The sequence below is a fragment of the Thalassophryne amazonica genome, chromosome 8, assembly GCF_902500255.1.
Source record: "Thalassophryne amazonica chromosome 8, fThaAma1.1, whole genome shotgun sequence".
Classification (NCBI taxonomy): Eukaryota; Metazoa; Chordata; class Actinopteri; order Batrachoidiformes; family Batrachoididae; genus Thalassophryne; species Thalassophryne amazonica.
The window spans coordinates 5,659,163-5,677,852 of NC_047110.1; the positions used below are offsets into that span (position 1 = coordinate 5,659,163).

Here is an 18,690-nt window from a genome sequence, read left to right on the forward strand (position 1 = left end):
ATGTAAACATGACAATTACTTTTTTAGATGGCTCCAGCTCATTCAGAACTGCCCTGCTGGAGCAGACCGGTGTGATTCAGGAAGCGATTAGAGCCGTTTTCAACAGACAACTTGCAGAGAAAATGATTAATCCGCTACAAAATAATTATTTTATGTACGCAGCATCCAGCGCAGAGAGCGTGGCAGGTGGTGGGACAAAGCACGGCATCCAACAGTGGGTAGGATCGTCATGACAACATGCGTGCATCAAAGCATCATGCGTCAGCGCAGCTTTGTCATATACATTTACATCGATAAACAGAACTTGTGGTCCGATGCAGACTTTGGTCAATTTGTTCATGAAGGTGGTTCATCACACGTTGTGTTGTCATTGATATATAATACATGTAATTAAGGTGGTATTGCGGGGTGGGGGAGGATGGGGGACGTCACCAGCTTGCTGTCAGTTCTGTAGTTGTCTTTACTGAGCTAACAGGACATCTGATTTGTCTCCTTCCTTCTTTGCTCAATCCTCTCTCCTCTCACATTTTCTGCACCTCTATCTTCTCAACCACGCTCCCCTCTGTCTCTCCTCCTCCCGGTGTTTCCTCCCCTCTCCAGTGGACAATGTTCAGCTCAGTCTGGTGCTGCAGATGGAGAACAAAGGCTCAGTTGTAGTTGGAGGCGAACTCAACGTCTCTCTGGACGGCATGGCTGTTGATCTGGGCTCGCTGCCCAATGGCAGCATGGACACAGACAGTGAGTTCCCCCCCCCCAGTGTTCTCTCTCACACACACACACACACACACACACATTTGCACAGTTACACACACAGACATACTGTGTGTGTGCACGCAAACACACAAAGAGACACACTTGCATACATACACATGTGTATCTGTGTCACGCACAGATACACACACATTTGTACAGTTGCGCACGTGGATTCACATATGTGACATGAAAACACTCATGCATGCATACACACATTTGCATAGTTACACATGCAGACACCAACACACACAACCACATGTACAGTTACACGTGCAAACACACACATAGACACATGAATGCATATACATGTGTGCACACTTATGCACGTGTACACACACGCAAACACATTCACAGACATACATACATCCATGCACACACAAGCATGTATGCGCATACACGTGCTTTTGCACACACGTACACTCTCATGCACACACACACGCACGTACACTCTTATGCACACATTGTCACACACACCCACGTACACTCTTATGCACACATTGTCACACACACACATGCGTACACTCTTATGCACACATTGTCACACACACACGTACACTCTTATGCACACATTTTCACACATGCACACACACACACCTGCACACTCTTATGCACATATTTTCAAACATGCACACACAAACACACACACGTACATCTTATGCACACATTTTCAAACATGCACACACAGACATACACTACACTCATGCACATTTGCACACATGCACACACAGGTTCATCTTATGCACACATTTTCATGCATGCACGCACAGACACACATGTACCCTCTTATGCACACATTTTCACGCATACACATATACACTCTAATGCACATTTGCACGCATGCACACACACTGGTTCCTCTTATGCACACATTTTCATGCATGCACGCACAGACACACACATGTACCCTCTTATGCACACATTTTCACGCATACACACATACACTGTAATGCACACATTTTCACACATGCACCCACATGTACACTCTAATGTAATGTAGTTTGTACAGCCTGATGGTGTTTGTGATGCTGTAGTTGTCTGTTGTGAGACTGTGCAGCTGGATAATTCACCGTCTGCTCTGACGAGCTGCTGATGTCATTAGAACGCATGATCCGCTGTGTGCTGGCAGGAAAGGTTTGCTCCCGTTGGTCTGACCAGAAAATGAAACCATGTTTCAGAATGAGTTTTAGGAACAAAGAGCTGCTCACACGTCAGCATACACACTGGAGTTTTTGTTACGTAGAGTTTCTGTGTCCGTCTTGTTCACATATGTTACTGACACACTCAGAGTCATGTGATCATGATGTCAGCCCCTCCTCCTGCCTCTGCAGTGTCCAGAGAACTTAAACACTTGGAAAGACGATGAGTAAGGCGCCTCTACACAGGATGGTGGCAGTTGTGAATCTGTCGTGTGGCTTAAAATGTGCCCGATCCACAGAGGTGCAGCGAAAACCTCTTTCTGTGTAACTCTTTCAGTGGTCCTTATGCATGTAGTTGTCTCATCTGGAGTGATGTAACATTTCCACAGAGATCTGCCGCTTTCTTTGCTGGATTTTGTGCAGTTTTCCATCATATTTTCTCACTGTGCATTTGCACGCGCACACACACACACACACACACACAGAGAGAGAGAGAGAGAGAGGGAGAGGACAAAATGAGCTACATATTAAATGATTCATTTTTCTTGCTTGTCAGGTTGGATTTATCTTGTATGTGTTTGTCATTCACGGGCAGCGTCAGCTAAATTAAGAGAAAAATAACATCACTGAACAAATCACATCTTTCACTGGACTTTCTGTGGCTGGAAAACAACTGACAGCCATGAAACTTGCAGGGACTGAAAAAAGTCACATGACTGTTGTCCTCTTCAGAAAACTCACTTTTATTGTCTTCTGTTGACCGAAGCTCCACACTGAGCTCTGTGAGTCAAACTGGATTATACAGTTTATGGAAAAAGGGACAAAACTGTGGTGAGTCTACAATCAACTTAATGTACCTACTTATATATTAAAATGTTCCATGTGAGGTGTTTTCAGACACACGGTGGAGGAAAAGACACACACATGTAATCCAAACTGAATGTGCAGAAACGTGAAAAAAGGATTTATTTAATATGTAGCTGGTTTTGTCTTCCACAGTGACAGTTTTTAGTTAGTTAGTGTTACAGGGTGTCATCAGTAATCAGGGTGTAGATTATATGTCTGAAGTGATGCGTCCTTTCAGTGACAGTCGAGCTTCATGTCCATTGACTCTGGAGCTTTCAGAAGCCCAGAATGAACCATCTGCCACAGGACAAGTATCAGACAAACCTCTCTACCAGATCTGAACATGCAAAAAAGTTTCTGACAAACTCTGCGGACATCAGCTGACAAGGAAGTCTTTTTGTTCATTTTATAACAGCCCTTTATAATATGAGGTCTGTCAATAAAGTATCGTACCTTTTCATTTTATTTTTTTAACTATATGGATTTGATTCATATGTTTTCACGTCAGACAAGCTTGAACCCTCTTGCGCATGCGTGAGTTTTTCCACAATGCGTGCTCACAGGCGAATGACGTCACCGACAGGCGTGGAAAAACTCACGCATGCGCACGTGGGTTCAAGCTTGTCTGATGTGAAAACATATGAATCAAATCCATATAGTTTAAAAAATAAAATAAAAAGGTACAATACTTTATTGACAGAGCTCGTATAACGCAGTGCTGAAATGCCTTCAGCTGTATGTCTTCTTTATATTGTCTTTGTCGTCTTTATATTTTCCAGTTGTTTAATCGGTATCCTAGAGCAAAGTATATAATTAATTTATTTGTATTTAATTAATTATAAATTTATTGTTATTTACATTAATTATTAAGATCCTATTGTCTTATGTTCACTTTGTACATGTTTAGTAAAGCCCCTCAATAAATTGACGTCTGCAGGAGGGTGTGCATGTGTGCATACATGAGCTTTTGACAAGAGTGGAAGTTAGCTTTGAGTTAGCAGAAGTTACCCATGTTGGTCTCTTCATGTAATATGGAATTGTGTCAGGAAGGACATCCGACATAAAAAGTGTGCCAATTCTACATGCAAATCCACATCGGATCTGCTGTGGCGACCCCAAGTGAAAAACCAGGGATCAGCCAAAGAGACTTACTTATTAGCGTGCACGCTGATGTCCACAAAATGTCTTGTAAATGACTCCAGAGGCCTTATCAGGTTACAAGTGTGTATTTCTCGCTAGCTTTTACATAATATATGACAAAAGAAGTTATATTTACACACAAACAAAACGGAGTTTGCAGCTAGCTACCAGCCTGTGACGTCACTGTGCCACTCTACTCTGATTGGCTGTCACTCCCACCCCTCAAAAACAAACAAAAAAACAGAACAGAATGAAATAATGTGACTTTTTAACCTCTTACAATAGGTCAAGGTTAGGCACCTTTGAACTTGGCCAAGGTCTCTGTCCCAAGAACGTTTCCTGTCAGTTTGAAAACTCTGGCAGTAACAGGACTGGACTTATTCTGAACACAGACAGACGGACGCAAAGTCTTCACAATACCAGATGTTTTTTGATTGTGGGAGGAAACCCATAGAGACACAGGGAGAACATGCAAACTCCACACACAAAGGACAAGACGGGAAGCAAACTCATTACAGTCTTGCTTTGAGGCAACAGTGCTAACCACTAAGACACTATCCATCCTTCCATCCATCCATTCATCCATTTTCTTCCGCTTTTCCGCAGTCGGGTCGCGGGGGCAGCAGCTCAAACAAAGCTGCCCAGACCTCTCGATCCACACACACCTCCCCCCAGCTCCTCCGGGGGAACCCCAAGGCGTTCCCAAGCCAGCAGAGAGACATAGTCCCTCCAGCATGTCCTGGGTCTTCCCCAAGGCCTCCTCCCGATGGGACATGCCCGGAACACCTCTCCAGCGAGGCGTCCAGGGGGCATCCGAAAAAGATGCCCGAGCCACCTCAACTGGCTCCTTTCGATGTGGAGGAGCAGCGGCTCGACTCCGAGCTCCTCCCGAGTGACCGAGCTCCTCACCCTATCTCTAAGGGAGTGCCCAGCCACCCTGCGGAGGAAACTCATCTCGACCGCTTGTACTCGCGATCTTGTTCTTTCGGTCATGAGGCAAATCTCATGACCATAGGTGAGGTTCAGAAAGTAGATCGATCGGTAAATCGAGAGCTTTGCCCCCCTACTCAGCTCTCTCTTCACCACGATGGTCCGATACAGCAACCGCATCACTGCAGATGCTGCACCGATCCGTCTGTCGATCTCATGCTCCATCCGTCCCTCACTTGTGAACAAGACCCCGAGATACTTAAACTCCTCCACTTGAGGCAAGGACACTCCACCGACCTGAAGAGGGCAAAGCACCTTTTTCCGGTCGAGAACCATGGCCTTGGATTTGGAGGTGCTGATTTTCATCCCGGATGCTTCACACGCATCTGCAAACCGCCCCAGTGCACGCTGAAGGTCCTGATTTGACGAAGCCAACAGAACCACATCGTCCGCAAACAGCAGAGATGAGATTCTGTGGTTCCCAAACCAGACCCCCTCTACACCCTGGCTGCGCCTAGAAATTCTGTCCATAAAAATAATGAACAGAACCGGTGACAAAGGGCAGCCCTGGCTGAGGCCAACATGCACTGGAAACAGGTTTGACTTATTACCGGCAATGCGAACCAAGCTCCTGCTGCGGTCATACAGGGACCGGATAGCCCTTAGCAAAGGACCCCGGACCCTGTACTCCCGGAGCACCCCCCCACAGGGTGCCCCGAGGGACACGGTCAAACGCCTTCTCAGATCCACAAAGCACATGTGGACTGGTTCGGCGAACTCCCATAAACCCTCGAGCACCCGATGGAGCATGTAGAGCTGGTCCAGTGTGCTGCGACCAGGACGAAAACCACACTGCTTGTCCTGAATCCGGTCGAATTCCCCTCTCCAGTACTCTGGAAAAAACCTTACAGGGAAGGCTGAGGAGTGTGATCCCCTTGTAGTTAGAACACACCCTCCGGTCCCCCTTCTTAAACAGAGGGACCACCACCCTGGTCTGCCAATCCAGAGGCACTGTCCCCAACCACCATGTGATGTTGCAGAGGCGTGTCAGCCAAGACAGTCCCACAACATCCAGAAATTTAAGGTACTCAGGATGGATTTCATCCACCCCAGGAGCCTTGCCACCGAGGAGCTTTCTAACCACCTCGATGACTTCGGCTTGGGTAATGGATGAGTCTGCCTCTGAGTCCCCAGTCTCTGCTTGCTCTTCGGAAGACGTGACGATGGGATTGAGGAGATCCTCGAAGTATTCTTTCCATCGCTCAACAACATCGCCAGTCAGGGTCAACAGCTCCCCAACCGCACCGTAGACAGTGCTGGTGGAGAGCTGCTTCCACCTCCCGAGGTGTCGGACGGTTTGCCAGAATTTCCTCGAGGCCGACCGATAGTCCTCCTCTGTGGCCTCCTCGAACTCCTCCCAGACCCGAGTTTTTGCCTCTGCGACTGCACGGGCTGTGGCACGCTTGGCCTGCCGGTACCTGTCAGCTGCCTCTGGGTTCCCACCTACCAACAAAGACAAGTAGGACTCCTTCTTCAGCTTGACAGCATCCCTTACTTCCGACATCCACCACCGGGTTCGGGGATTGCCACCGCGACAGGCACCAGAGACCTTGTGACCACAGCTATGAGCGGCCGCATCGACAGTGGAGTTGGAGAACATGGTTTACTCGGACTCCATGTCTCCAACCTCCCCCAGGATCTGGGAGAAGCTCTCCCGGAGGTGGGAGTTGAAGACCTTGCTGACAGAGGGTTTCGCCAGTCGTTCCCAGCAGACCCTCACGATACGTTTGGGCCTGCCAGGTCTGACCGGCTTCCTCCCCTCCCAGCAGATCCAACTCACCACCAGGTGGTGATCGGTCGACAGCTCAGCCCCTCTCTTCACTCGAGTCTCCGAGACACGTGGCCGAAGGTCAGATGATAAAAAGTTTCAGTCTGACCTTCTCACACTTCTTCCTTGTCCTTGCATTCCATATGTGTTAGTAGGCCCAGTAGGAATGTTGACAGAGGACCACTTCTGGGAAGGACGTGCAGAACAGCGGCAGCATGAGTCCAGATCCCACTTCTTGTCCCAGCAGCAACGCCAGGGTGACATGTTAGTCCTGCTTTTGTTTGTGTGACTGAGAAACCCAATCTCGTGCCACGTTGTGATGGCATCGTGAAAAGTAAATTAATCTATGGTTCCTGATGGGAGCACAAAATATGGAGTGACACGGGGGCATCTGGGGAGTTTAGGGGAAGGGGTAGGGTTAGAAATAGTATTAAAAAAAAGCATCAAGAAAATGTGACTTATTTTGTGATGGGAGCACGAAAGAAAAAGTGTGAGCGACTGGGCTAGACTGAGATGTTGACACGCTGATGGCTCACAGAGCGTGCTCGTGAACACACCGTGGAACACAAAACCATCCCTTCACTTACTCTTTAAATCAGTGTGTCCTGAACGAGGAGGGAGAAAGCCGCTGCAGGAATCGAACCATCCGCTCCCCAAAGCTCAGCCAAAAAGTGATTTACTGCAACAAATCGCCCTGATTTCCTTTAAATACCACACGCTTTTATTTTTCAAATCACATGTATATATACACACACACACAGGCTCTTTACAGAGCGTCACATAAACATATACAGACACGGGCTGTTCACAGAGCGCGCAGTGTGTTCTGCTGAATGAACACTGAGTGGGCAGTCAGTGCTGAGGGCTGGCACAACGTGCGCTCCATAATGTGCACGTTTGAGCTCTTTGACTCAGGAAGTGTAATGAAGAAGAGGTGTGTGTGTGTGTGTGTGTGTGTGTGTGTGTGTGTGTGTGTGTGTGTGTGTGTGTGTGTGTGTGTGTGTGTGTGTGTGTGTGTGTGTGTGTGTGTGTGTGTGTGTTGTACATACTTGTATAATGTGTCTTCACAAGTAATAAGACACCAGACACTTTCCACATGCTGTCTGTCACTTGTTGCTACTGAAATCATTTTTTGTTTGTTTTGTTTTTTTGTTTGTTTTGTTTTTGTTTTTTTGCTTTGATTATTGATTATTGTCATGATGGAGGTTTTTTCCTGGTTTGAATGTTGACGGTGGTAACAGTGGTCCGTTATTTCCATGGGACACCAATCCAACGCTGGTACACCCTTACAGCTGGATGGACTGAGAACAAGCTGATTAAATGTTTTACAAGTGGGATTTGAACCAAGGTCTTCAGATTTTCTCCATCATCTTCATAATGCAGGATGGCCTCTGACAGAGGACAGAAGCAGAGTTATTCCCACAGAGTGCACAAATTAGCGTTATGGGCCTTTCACACCGGAAGCGGTAGATGCGTCAGGTAACGCCTCCCAACGCATCACTGACGTCACTTCGGATGTGGCAAGGGGGCGTCACTCTGATTTGTTTTCAAAAGCCAGAGAAAGCTGAGCTATCGCCATCTTGGATTTGCGTCTGCAGAACCACAAAAAAAAAAGCCTAAAAAGCAGCAGCAGAACAAGTCTCCCATCACCCTGCTGGGAGAAGTTTTTTTTTTTTTTTTTTTTTTTTTTTTTTTTTTTTTTTTTTTTTTCTCAGCAACTTTTCGGAGTGACGCCAAGCTGAGGGAGGACTGATGAGTTGGTGGGATCGATCGACCCACGACAGCGGGCAGAACAGCACGATGGAGCCGGAGTTCAGGCCTCATCCCTGGGCAGGGCGAAGCAAGCAGCCATGGTGACGGAGAAGACACACTCCGTCCAAAATTCCTCACTTTTGGATATATAAAAACACCCAGTTTACGCAATGGAGCTTACTTCTGCAAATTTGTCTGAGGTGAGAATAATTTTAAAATAAATTGTGACGTGCACTTCTAAAGGTTTAATGTTCGGCTAACATTAGCTTAGCCTTTTAGCTGCAGAATCACAGTCGAGCTGAGTGAATGTTTTAACTTGTTTTACCAAATAAAGCTGCAGCATTTTTGGTACTTCTGAGACCTTAAAAAAACGCAACTTTAAATAACTTTTTTCGGGGGGGGGGGGTCCTCTTTTTTTATTATTATTATTTTATTTTTCTTATTTTTAACTGTTTAGTGTTTCTTTATATTTTAAGATATCTTTTTTTTTATTTGTCCCACAATCAGGAATATTTGCTTTGCAGACCCACTTCAAAAACTTAGTGATGAGCTGAACACCAAAACCCAATGTCCAGTCGGAAGAAAACATCTCTGCTCTTCAAAATGGCCAAAAAAGTGTCTTTAAAAACTCCACCAGAGGTCGAAGCTGCAGAAGAGACTTTCATCTGGTTGAATGTCCTGCTTCTATGTCTATGTCTGTCTATGCTTCTAAAAAGCAACTATTTTATTATTTTTAAAAAGCTTTGTGACATAAACCTCACTTCATCGTGAGGTTTATGTCACAAAGAATCCTAATTTACAATCACACTGCAGTTATTGTTACATCATTTCCTGCTGCATTTATAATAAACATTTGTATTTATTTACAGTGTCTGTTTTTCTGGTTGAAATGCAGATAGGAATAATCTATCAGACTTAAATTTGTACACATTAATTTTCATGCTATTTTGTCAAAAAATAAATGTCCAAGGTTCCTTATGTTAAACAAGAAACAACAGGTAAGTTGTGGTTTTAATTTCCAGATGAAGAAAGATTTCTAAAGAATCTTTTATTTTTTACTATTTTAATTACAAGTGTTATGAACTTTTTTTTTTACAGTAATCAGAAATTAGTTTAAAAAGAACATTTGAAAGGATTTTCTTCAGTAAACGTCTGTGTATAAATGAGCAGTTCTGTGACACGTTTCTGCCACTGATCTGTATAAAACACTGAGTTTTATACAGATCAGTGGTTTCTGCACTGTAGTCTTCCGTGTTTTGTTCCGATGCTTCGTTTCTATTGGATAGCACGAAGCTATGTCACAGTGAAGAGCAGTGAAAGTTGAATGGGGTTAAACTTTGACCTCGGCAGCTTGACGACATGCGACAACACGCGCTCCCGACAGAAGCAATGCTTTAACTCGGTTTTTGAGGAGACACTTCTGCTGCATCAAAAATGCGACGCGTCTCATTGAAATTAATGCTTTTTAGACCAATTTGCAACACTTCTATTGCCTTTAATGCTTCCGGTGTAAAAGCCCCTTTAGCCATTCCTCGTGTTGTGCTTGACGAGGTGTTTCCTGGTGGCAGCACTGCCAGTCGAACTACCAACCCCTACAGAGGTCTTAACTGCAAGATGAAAGGCTGTCTATAGTCCAAGATGCATTGTAACATCTTGCACAGGACAAGTGTGTCCACGAATTCCAGTTCTCCTGAAGCGAAACTAAGATCCGGGCTTTCTGTGATTTTCTAGACTTAACTATCAAAAATATACATGTCTGTGGTAAAAGGATCAAACTTGAAGAGACATTTATTTATCTCGACAGTGACTTTCTTTTTTCTGGGTTTTCAGTCTTTGAGGTTCAGAGACAGGGATGGGCTTATAGAGTCTTGAGGTTGCTGGACAGAGGTGTTTGGTGATGCTGATATCTGCAGGAGAACAAAAGTCCAACTTTTAAAGGTCCTGGTTCTTCCTGTCTGACTGTGTGCTTGTGAGACGTGGACACAAACCAGTGACCTAAGGCATGAACTGGATATCTTTAGAACCAGGTCTCTTTGGAAGATCCTTGAGTTCTTCTGGAAGGACTTTGTGTCAAATGAAGGGTGACTTAGGTCGACTCAGATGAGGCATATGACTTACATCTTGAGGGATTGATAATTACAACAGCGCCACCATGTGATGTTCTGCCCAGAGCACCTCAGTGCTGAGCACCCCAGCAGGTGGAAAAGGACAAGGATGTGCCCAAACATCACCTGTCAGGAGCATATAAGTGGATATGAACTGGGAGTCTGTCTGGGTGGTTGCCAGTCTGGACCCAGGTTGGGTCCGTGATGTTGTGACAGGCAGCACCAGCTCCCAGACCTGACAAAACGGACCCAACTCTGGGTCTTTCCTGCAGTCTGTAATATTCTGTCAGGTTTATGTAACATTAAAGATCAGCACGATAAGTAAAAAAAAAAACAAAAAAAAAAACGCACAGTCCACGTGAGGAGATTTCACGGTGATGTGTGGACCCGGGCGTCATGGCTGTGGAAGGAACTTTCCAAAACCAGTCCTGCACAAGGAGATCCCAGTTTGTGCATGAACGAATGTGTAACAGTAACTGTGCATTCAGCAGTCCTCCATTTCCGTCTCTGAACATTTGTAATGTTTGGGTTTTTGTGTAACTGTGTGCTTCTCTGACACAACCAAAGTGGCACTCATCACACTTTGTGACATTTATTTTCTCAAATTGTATAATTAGGTCTTACTGCTTGCAGTTTGGGAGTACAGTGGGCTTCTGTAATGTGCACACAGTGAGCAGTGTGCACGGCTCGCCTTCGTCTTTGTGTATTTTTTATAGCCCCATAAATGTGTTTTTGTACCTGCATGTGTGTGACATTGAGAAATGTGTGTTAATGCTCTCTGTGTTCTTGCTCTGAAGGCAGTTCTGTCGGTGTGGAGTTTTTACTCGTAGCATTACGATTCTTACTCAGACCTGTCTGTTGAGCAAACACGAGTCCGAGCAGAAAGATGTAACCTGTGTTACTGTTCACACAACACGTGATGCCAACAAACAAAAAACACAGCAAATTATATTATATATTATAAATTAGTTTCTCATTTTTATTTTTTATTTTTTTATTGTATTAGATAGAAATATCACATGAATCTTTCTGATATGTTTATGGGGCACGGTGGTGCACTGGCGGTGCTGCCCTCCCAACAAGCAGACCCCTGCTTCAACTACACCCCTGCCCCCCCAGTCTCTATAAGAAGAACATCTGGGTAAAAGTCAGTGCGAGGTGCCATCCTATTTGCTTATACAGTTGTATGCAAAAGTTTGAGCACCCCTGATAATTTTCAGGATTTTCCTTTATAAATCATTGCTTGTCTGGATCAGCAATTTCAGTTAGTTATATCATATAGCATACAAACACAATGATATTTGAGAAGTGAAAAAAAGTTTCTAGTATTTACAGAAAGTGTGCAATAATTATTTAAATAAAATTGAGCAGATGCAGATATTTGGGCACCGTTGTCATTTTATTGATTTGAGGACATTTAGCACTAATTATTGAAACCCAAAGTTGGTTTGGTACCAGTTAAGGAGGTCAAGGGTCATTGACCCTTGACCTCCTTACACAGGTGAATCCAATCATGAGAAAGTGTATTTAAGGTGGCCATTTGCAAATGTTTCCCCTCTTTGCATCTCTTCTAATGAGTGGCAACATGGGAGCCTCTAAACAACTCTCAAATGACCTGAAAACAAAGATTGTTCACCATCATGGTTTAGGGGAAGGATACAAAAAACTATCAGAGATTTCAGCTGTCAGTTTCCACTGTGAGGAACATAGTGAGAAAATGGAAGACCACAGGCACAGTACTAGTTAAGGCCCGACATGGCAGGCCAAGAAAAATCTCAGATAAGCTGAAGCGAAGGATGGTGAGAACAGTCATAATCAAACCACAGACCTGCTCCAAAGACCTACAACATGATTTTGCTGCAGATGGTGTCTCTGTGCATCATTCAACTATACAGTGCACTTTGCACAAAGAGATGCTGTATGATGCTGTAATGCAGAGGAAGCCTTTTCTGCATACACGCCACAAACAGAGTCGCTTGAGTTATGCTGAAGCACATTTGGACAAGCCACCTTCATTTTTTTTGGAATAAGGTGCTGTGGACTGATGAAACTAAAATTGAGTTATTTGAACGTAACAAGGGGCAGTATGCATGGCTGAACAAGAACACAGCATTCCAAGAAAAACACTTGCTACCTACAGTAAAATTTGGAGGTGGTTCCATCATGCTGTGGGGCTGTGTGGCCAGTGCAGGTACTGGGAATCTTGTTACAATTGAGGGTCACATGGATTCTTGTCAATATCAGCAGATTCTTGAGAACAATATTCATGAATCAGTGACAAAGTTGAAGTTGCACCGGGGCTGGATCTTTCAACAAGGCGACGACCCTAAACACTGCTCAAAATCTACTAAGGCATTCATACAGAGGAACAAGTACAACGTTCTGGAATGACCATCTCAGTCCCCAGACCGGAATATTATTGAAAATCTGTGGTGTGATTTTAAGCGGGCTGTCCATGCTCGAAAACCAACAAACCTGAGATGTTTTATAAAGAAGAATGGTCCAAAGTACCTTCAACCAGAATCCGGACTCTCATTGGAAGCTATAGGAAGCATTTAGAGGCTGTTATTGCTGCAAAAGGAGGATCTACTAAATATTGATGTATTTTTCTATTGGGCTGCCCAAATTTATGCACCTGCCTAATTTTGTTTAAATAATTATTGCACACTTTCTGTAAATCCTATGAACTTCATTTCTCTTCTCAAGTATTACTGTGTTTTTCTGCTATATGATATATTTAACTGAAATTGCTGATCCAAACAACCAATGATTTATAAAGGAAAATCATGGAAATCATCAGGGGTGTCCAGACTTTTACATACAACTGTATATGTACAGTGAGGCAAATAAGCAGTGGTGGGCACAGTTCCACTAATCCGTAAACCACTAATTAGCAAAGCTAACGTTTTCGTTAATGGATTAGTTTTTCAGCAAACTTTCAGCGGACTAATTAGCTTCAGCTAAATTTAGTTCCACTAACTTTAACTACGGGCACTATTGGCCTTGTAAATGTAATTTCCACCACACCATTGCCTTACAATATAAAGCACCTTTGGGCAACTGTTTGTTGTGATTTGGCGCTATATACATGTGCTCTGATGTCACTGTTTATCTCCATAGAAACTACCCAAACAATCTTTCATGCAAACTGTTTAAAGGAACATTACAGTGTTGTGGTGGAAATTACAGCAATAATGTGGGACAACTACATTTTGTTTAAAAAAAAATCACAACATTTGTATGACATTGAATACCCCAATTATGTTTTGATTATTTTACTGATATTTTATTCAGAGATATTTTAAAACATTAGAAAAAAACGTTTCTTTACCATTCATTTTTATTATTGAAGATCAAAGGTCTGGGTCTGGGACAAGCACAAAACGGCAATATTTGCATATAATGATGCTGAAAAAAGGTGAAAAAGTCATCATAGACTACTAGAACAAATTTCTTAACACACTTTCATTGTAAAGATAACTATAAAAGTGTGAAATGTCCCCTTTTTTCTGTTTTTCATACAATATGATCAAAGGACATAATAAGTGCCCGTAGTCTAAGAATCACCCCCATGTACACTCAACAAAAATATAAACGCAACACTTTTGGTTTTGCTCCCATTTTGTATGAGATGAACTCAAAGATTTAAAACTTTTTCCACATACACAATATCACCATTTCCCTCAAATATTGTTCACAAACCAGTCTAAATCTGTGATAGTGAGCACTTCTCCTTTGCTGAGAGATAATCCATCCCACCACACAGGTGTGCCATATCAAGATGCTGATTAGACACCATGATTAGTGCACAGGTGTGCCTTAGACTGTCCACAATAAAAGGCCACTCTGAAAGGTGCAGTTTTATCACACAGCACAATGCCACAGATGTTGCAAGATTTGAGGGAGCGTGCATTTGGCATGCTGACAGCAGGAATGTCAACCAGAGCTGTTGCTCGTGTATTGAATGTTCATTTCTCTACCATAAGCTGTCTCCAAAGGCGTTTCAGAGAATTTGGCAGTACATCCAACCAGCCTCACAACCGCAGACCACGTGTAAACACACCAGCCCAGGACCTCCACATCCAGCATGTTCACCTCCAAGATCGTCTGAGACCAGCCACTCGGACAGCTGCTGAAACAATCGGTTTGCATAACCAAAGAATTTCTGTACAAACTGTCAGAAACCGTCTCAGGGAAGCTCATCTGCATGCTCGTTGTCCTCATCGGGGTCTCGACCTGACTCCAGTTCATCGTCGTAATCGTCTTGAGTGGGCAAATGCTCACATTTGCTGGCGTTTGGCACGTTGGAGAGGTGTTCTCTTCACGGCTGAATCCCGGTTCACACTGTTCAGGGCAGATGGCAGACAGCGTGTGTGGCGTCGTGTGGGTGAGCAGTTTTCTGATGTCAGTGTTGTGGATCGAGTGGCCCATGGTGGCGGTGGGGTTATGGTATTGGCAGGCATCTGTTATGGATGAAGAACACAGGTGCATTTTATTGATGGCATTTTGAATGCACAGAGATACCGTGACGAGATCCTGAGGCCCATTGTTGTGCCATATATCCAAGAACATCACCTCATGTTGCAGCAGGATAATGCACGGCCCCATGTTGCAAGGATCTGTACACAATTCTTGGAAGCTGAAAATGTCCCAGTTGTTGCATGGCCGGCATACTCACTGGACATGTCACCCATTGAGCAAGTTTGGGATGCTCTGGACCGGCGTATACGACAGCGTGTACCAGTTCCCGCCAGTATCCAGCAACTTCGCACAGCCATTGAAGAGGAGTGGACCAACATTCCACAGGCCACAACTGACAACCTGATCGACTCTATGCGAAGGAGATGTGTTGCACTGCATGAAGCAAATGGTGGTCACACCAGATACTGACTGGTATCCCCCCCCCCCCCCCCCCCCCGCAATAAAACAAAACTGCACCTTTTAGAGTGGCCTTTTATTGTGGACAGTCTAAGGCACACCTGTGCACTAATCATGGTGTCTAATCAGCATCTTGATATGGCACACCTGTGAGGTGGGATGGATTATCTCAGCAAAGGAGAAGTGCTCACTATCACAGATTTAGACTGGTTTGTGAACAATATTTGAGGGAAATGGTGATATTGTGTATGTGGAAAAAGTTTTAGATCTTTGAGTTCATCTCATACAAAATGGGAGCAAAACCAAAAGTGTTGCGTTTATATTTTTGTTGAGTGTACAATAAACACTGACCTTTCTGTACATGTCCAGGGATTTCATTTGCAGCAAGGATGCATGCCTTGAAGCTCTAGGTCGCGTTCCTATTCCAACACTATAGCCTACATGCCCTTTTCACTTAAACATCTACATTTTTCCCCACACCTTTTCCAAACCTATAAAATCGTGACTTGCGCAAAAATTGTTTCTGGTTGCCTTTTTTTCACTGAATGTAGTCTCCCCAATTAAAAACTTGGGAACTCATCTCCACAGTGATTATTACAATGCAGTTTCTTATTATTATGATATGGCTGCATAAAAATGTTGTCCACTCACACATTGGTTTGGGACGACACACATTTCCGTGACGGGGAACACCAGGCCTTCAGGACAAGAACACATTTTTCATTGGTATTAAATACATTAAGTACAAAATTAACAGCATGATAAATCAAGTGTAAATAAAATATCATAAAAGTTAGGTGTGTGTTTCTGTGTGTGTGTGAGGGAGAGTGAGAGAGACTGATTAGGGTAAAACAGGCAACAAAAAAAAAAGGCCTGTTATTTCAAAGTTAAAGGACATGCCTCATGTTGTCTGACATCATGAACAACTCAACATCAAAGCATTTGTGGTTGTAAGACTTGTTCGGTCACAATCAGTGGTCGCTGAAGGACTTTACTGCTAGACTTTATAATTCCAGAAAACATCAAACTCTGCAGTTATCTGCATTTGTCAGTGGGTGATGTCAGTCTGAGCAAAGACAATAACGGCACAAAAAACCGACAGAGTGAAACAACGTTGCAACATCACATCATGAAACTGCTGACCATTCATTCAAAACTGGCTCAGCATTCATTCAGATCAGTGGACCTATCAAACAAATGCTTGGAAAAACTCAGGAATAAGGTATTATTTACAGGAGCTATGGATTTTCTACCAGGTTGCAGATGTGCAGACGTGTCATGCGCACCACTTGGTCCAGTAAGCTTCATACAGAGAGGAGACGATGGGCACTTCACCCTCAACTCTCTTAATTTTTTTGAGAGAGTCTGTCTGATTTTGGATCCGGACATGTGTGGAGTTTGGTGTTGGTATAGGAAGCATGACGCAGTTTTCATCCTGATATAATTACAGCAGCAACCGAGCACGTGGATCTCTGCATGATGCTGTGTGTACGTGTATCTGAAACTCTGCCACAGTGCTGTTCTTAAAGGCTGCCTGAACATGCAGCTGTATTTCTTGCACTCAGACTTATCACCGTTGCTGTATCCATGGCTGACACATGAGCACCCTGAAAGCTGTGCCTCTACCGGAGACTGTTTTTAACAGGCTGCATTCTTGACTAACGTGCACATGCAGCCACTGTCCTCAAAGAGGTTGCTGCTGTTACTGTGACTGCATCGAAATGAAAATAGTTATCATTTTAAAAAGGAGTTTCCATTCAACAGCATGCTGGGACGTTTCCTCAGAGGGACGTAAAACGTTGTTGGAAACACTTGGAAAAATAAATACTTTTGTTTTTGATAACTGTAGTTTGTTTTGACTGGCGAATGCTTACCTGCTGTTCCCACAAGTGCACAAATTAATACACGTGTATCGTCACTTGACCTCAAACAGCTGTGCAACATGTCCTTTCAGGCTTCTGTGTGCATGTGTTTGTTAAATTTTTTTTTTTTTTTTTTTTTCCTCTTGGACAATCAGTTGGTGTCATAAACAGGGTTGTTGAGCCAGAGCTGCTCTGTGTTTGGTCCTGAATCATTCTTCAGATGAGACTTCTAGCTTGAAGCTTTTAAACTAAGTTTGGAGCTGGGAGTCTTTATCGTGGTGGTCCTGGACATTTGGCATCGTCACCATCACCAAACACCTCTGTCCACTGACCTCAAGTCTCCACCAGGCATCGCTTGATCTCAAAGGCTGAGGACCCAGAGACATGAGCCTGACTGCTGAGACAAGTGAGTGTCTCCACAAGTTCAACAATTTCACCACAAACAGATATGCTTCTGGTGGCCGAGTCCAGGAAGCCATTTATAGTCTTGATATTAGTCTCTGTCCGGGACTAATATCTGTGAATCATCCAATTCTTTTCAGTGACTCTTTCATATGAATGAAGGGATCTGAGTCCTAAATCTTCACCACCCACCTTAAACCCAGTCCGGTCCCCGACGTGAGCACAAGTGGCTGCTTTGTGTGTGAGAGAGAGAGAGCGAGCAGGAGGAGGGAAGAGGAGCAAGCACCCCTGAAACAACTTGGACTAATGTGAGGACACAAAGGCCTTTAGAACCCACTGACTGTCCCGGTTGACTGGTATTAATCTTTGATGGATCCCCCACAAACGTGCAGACAGGCTCTGCGCTGAAGTTTGCACATGTCCGTAGTAGCTCAGCACCTCTCTCTGTCAGACATAAAAAACATCAGCGTAGGGGCTGTGTTTGAGCAGGAATAAAAGGAACACACGACTGGGAAAAGCACGATAAGTCTTTACAAGGACCAGGAATCTCACTCCAAGACGCTCTGATTCCTCACTTCCTCACTTGGCCACAGTCTGTAAACCATTCCTCACTAATAACCCCCACGCCGCAAGCATTATTTATTGCTAAATATCCTAAAATGGTTGAAAATGACTCCTGCTACATCGCTGTTAACAGTTTAGCTCATCTGTCTGAGTCTGACGTTAATATGTAGAATGTACGGTCCAGTCCTTCTTTTGGTGTAGCGAGAGTCCCTTGATTGAGAGAGTAATGATGCAACGAGTCAAAGAAAAAAACAGTCATGTGACTTGTGGTGCCATCTTGGTTCCAAAATAGCATTTGCTGTTAATCTGTCTGCATGTAAATCCAGTTATTTTTGTTGTGGTTAGAGGTCCGGATAGGACCGAACCGTTACAGGTGATGGACTCAAATGCTAGGAGCAAAGGCGAGAATGGGTTGTGAATGAAAAGAGATTTATTTACAATAAATAAATAACGGAAAGTGCTGCACTGGGGATGCCTACAGAGCCGTAACAGGG

The 18,690-nt window shown here is 44.0% G+C and overlaps 1 protein-coding gene across 3 annotated transcripts in view; it reads left to right on the top strand.

Annotated features, from left to right (window-relative positions):
* The window catches only part of wwp2 (WW domain containing E3 ubiquitin protein ligase 2), a 236,231-nt gene that overhangs the window by 54,868 nt on the left and 162,673 nt on the right, over positions 1-18,690 (top strand). For all 3 annotated transcript variants that reach the window (XM_034175700.1, XM_034175703.1, XM_034175701.1), the window contains exon 5: positions 601-738. In XM_034175700.1, the coding sequence (XP_034031591.1) occupies positions 601-738 (138 nt within the window). The remainder of the gene's footprint in view (positions 1-600; positions 739-18,690) is intronic.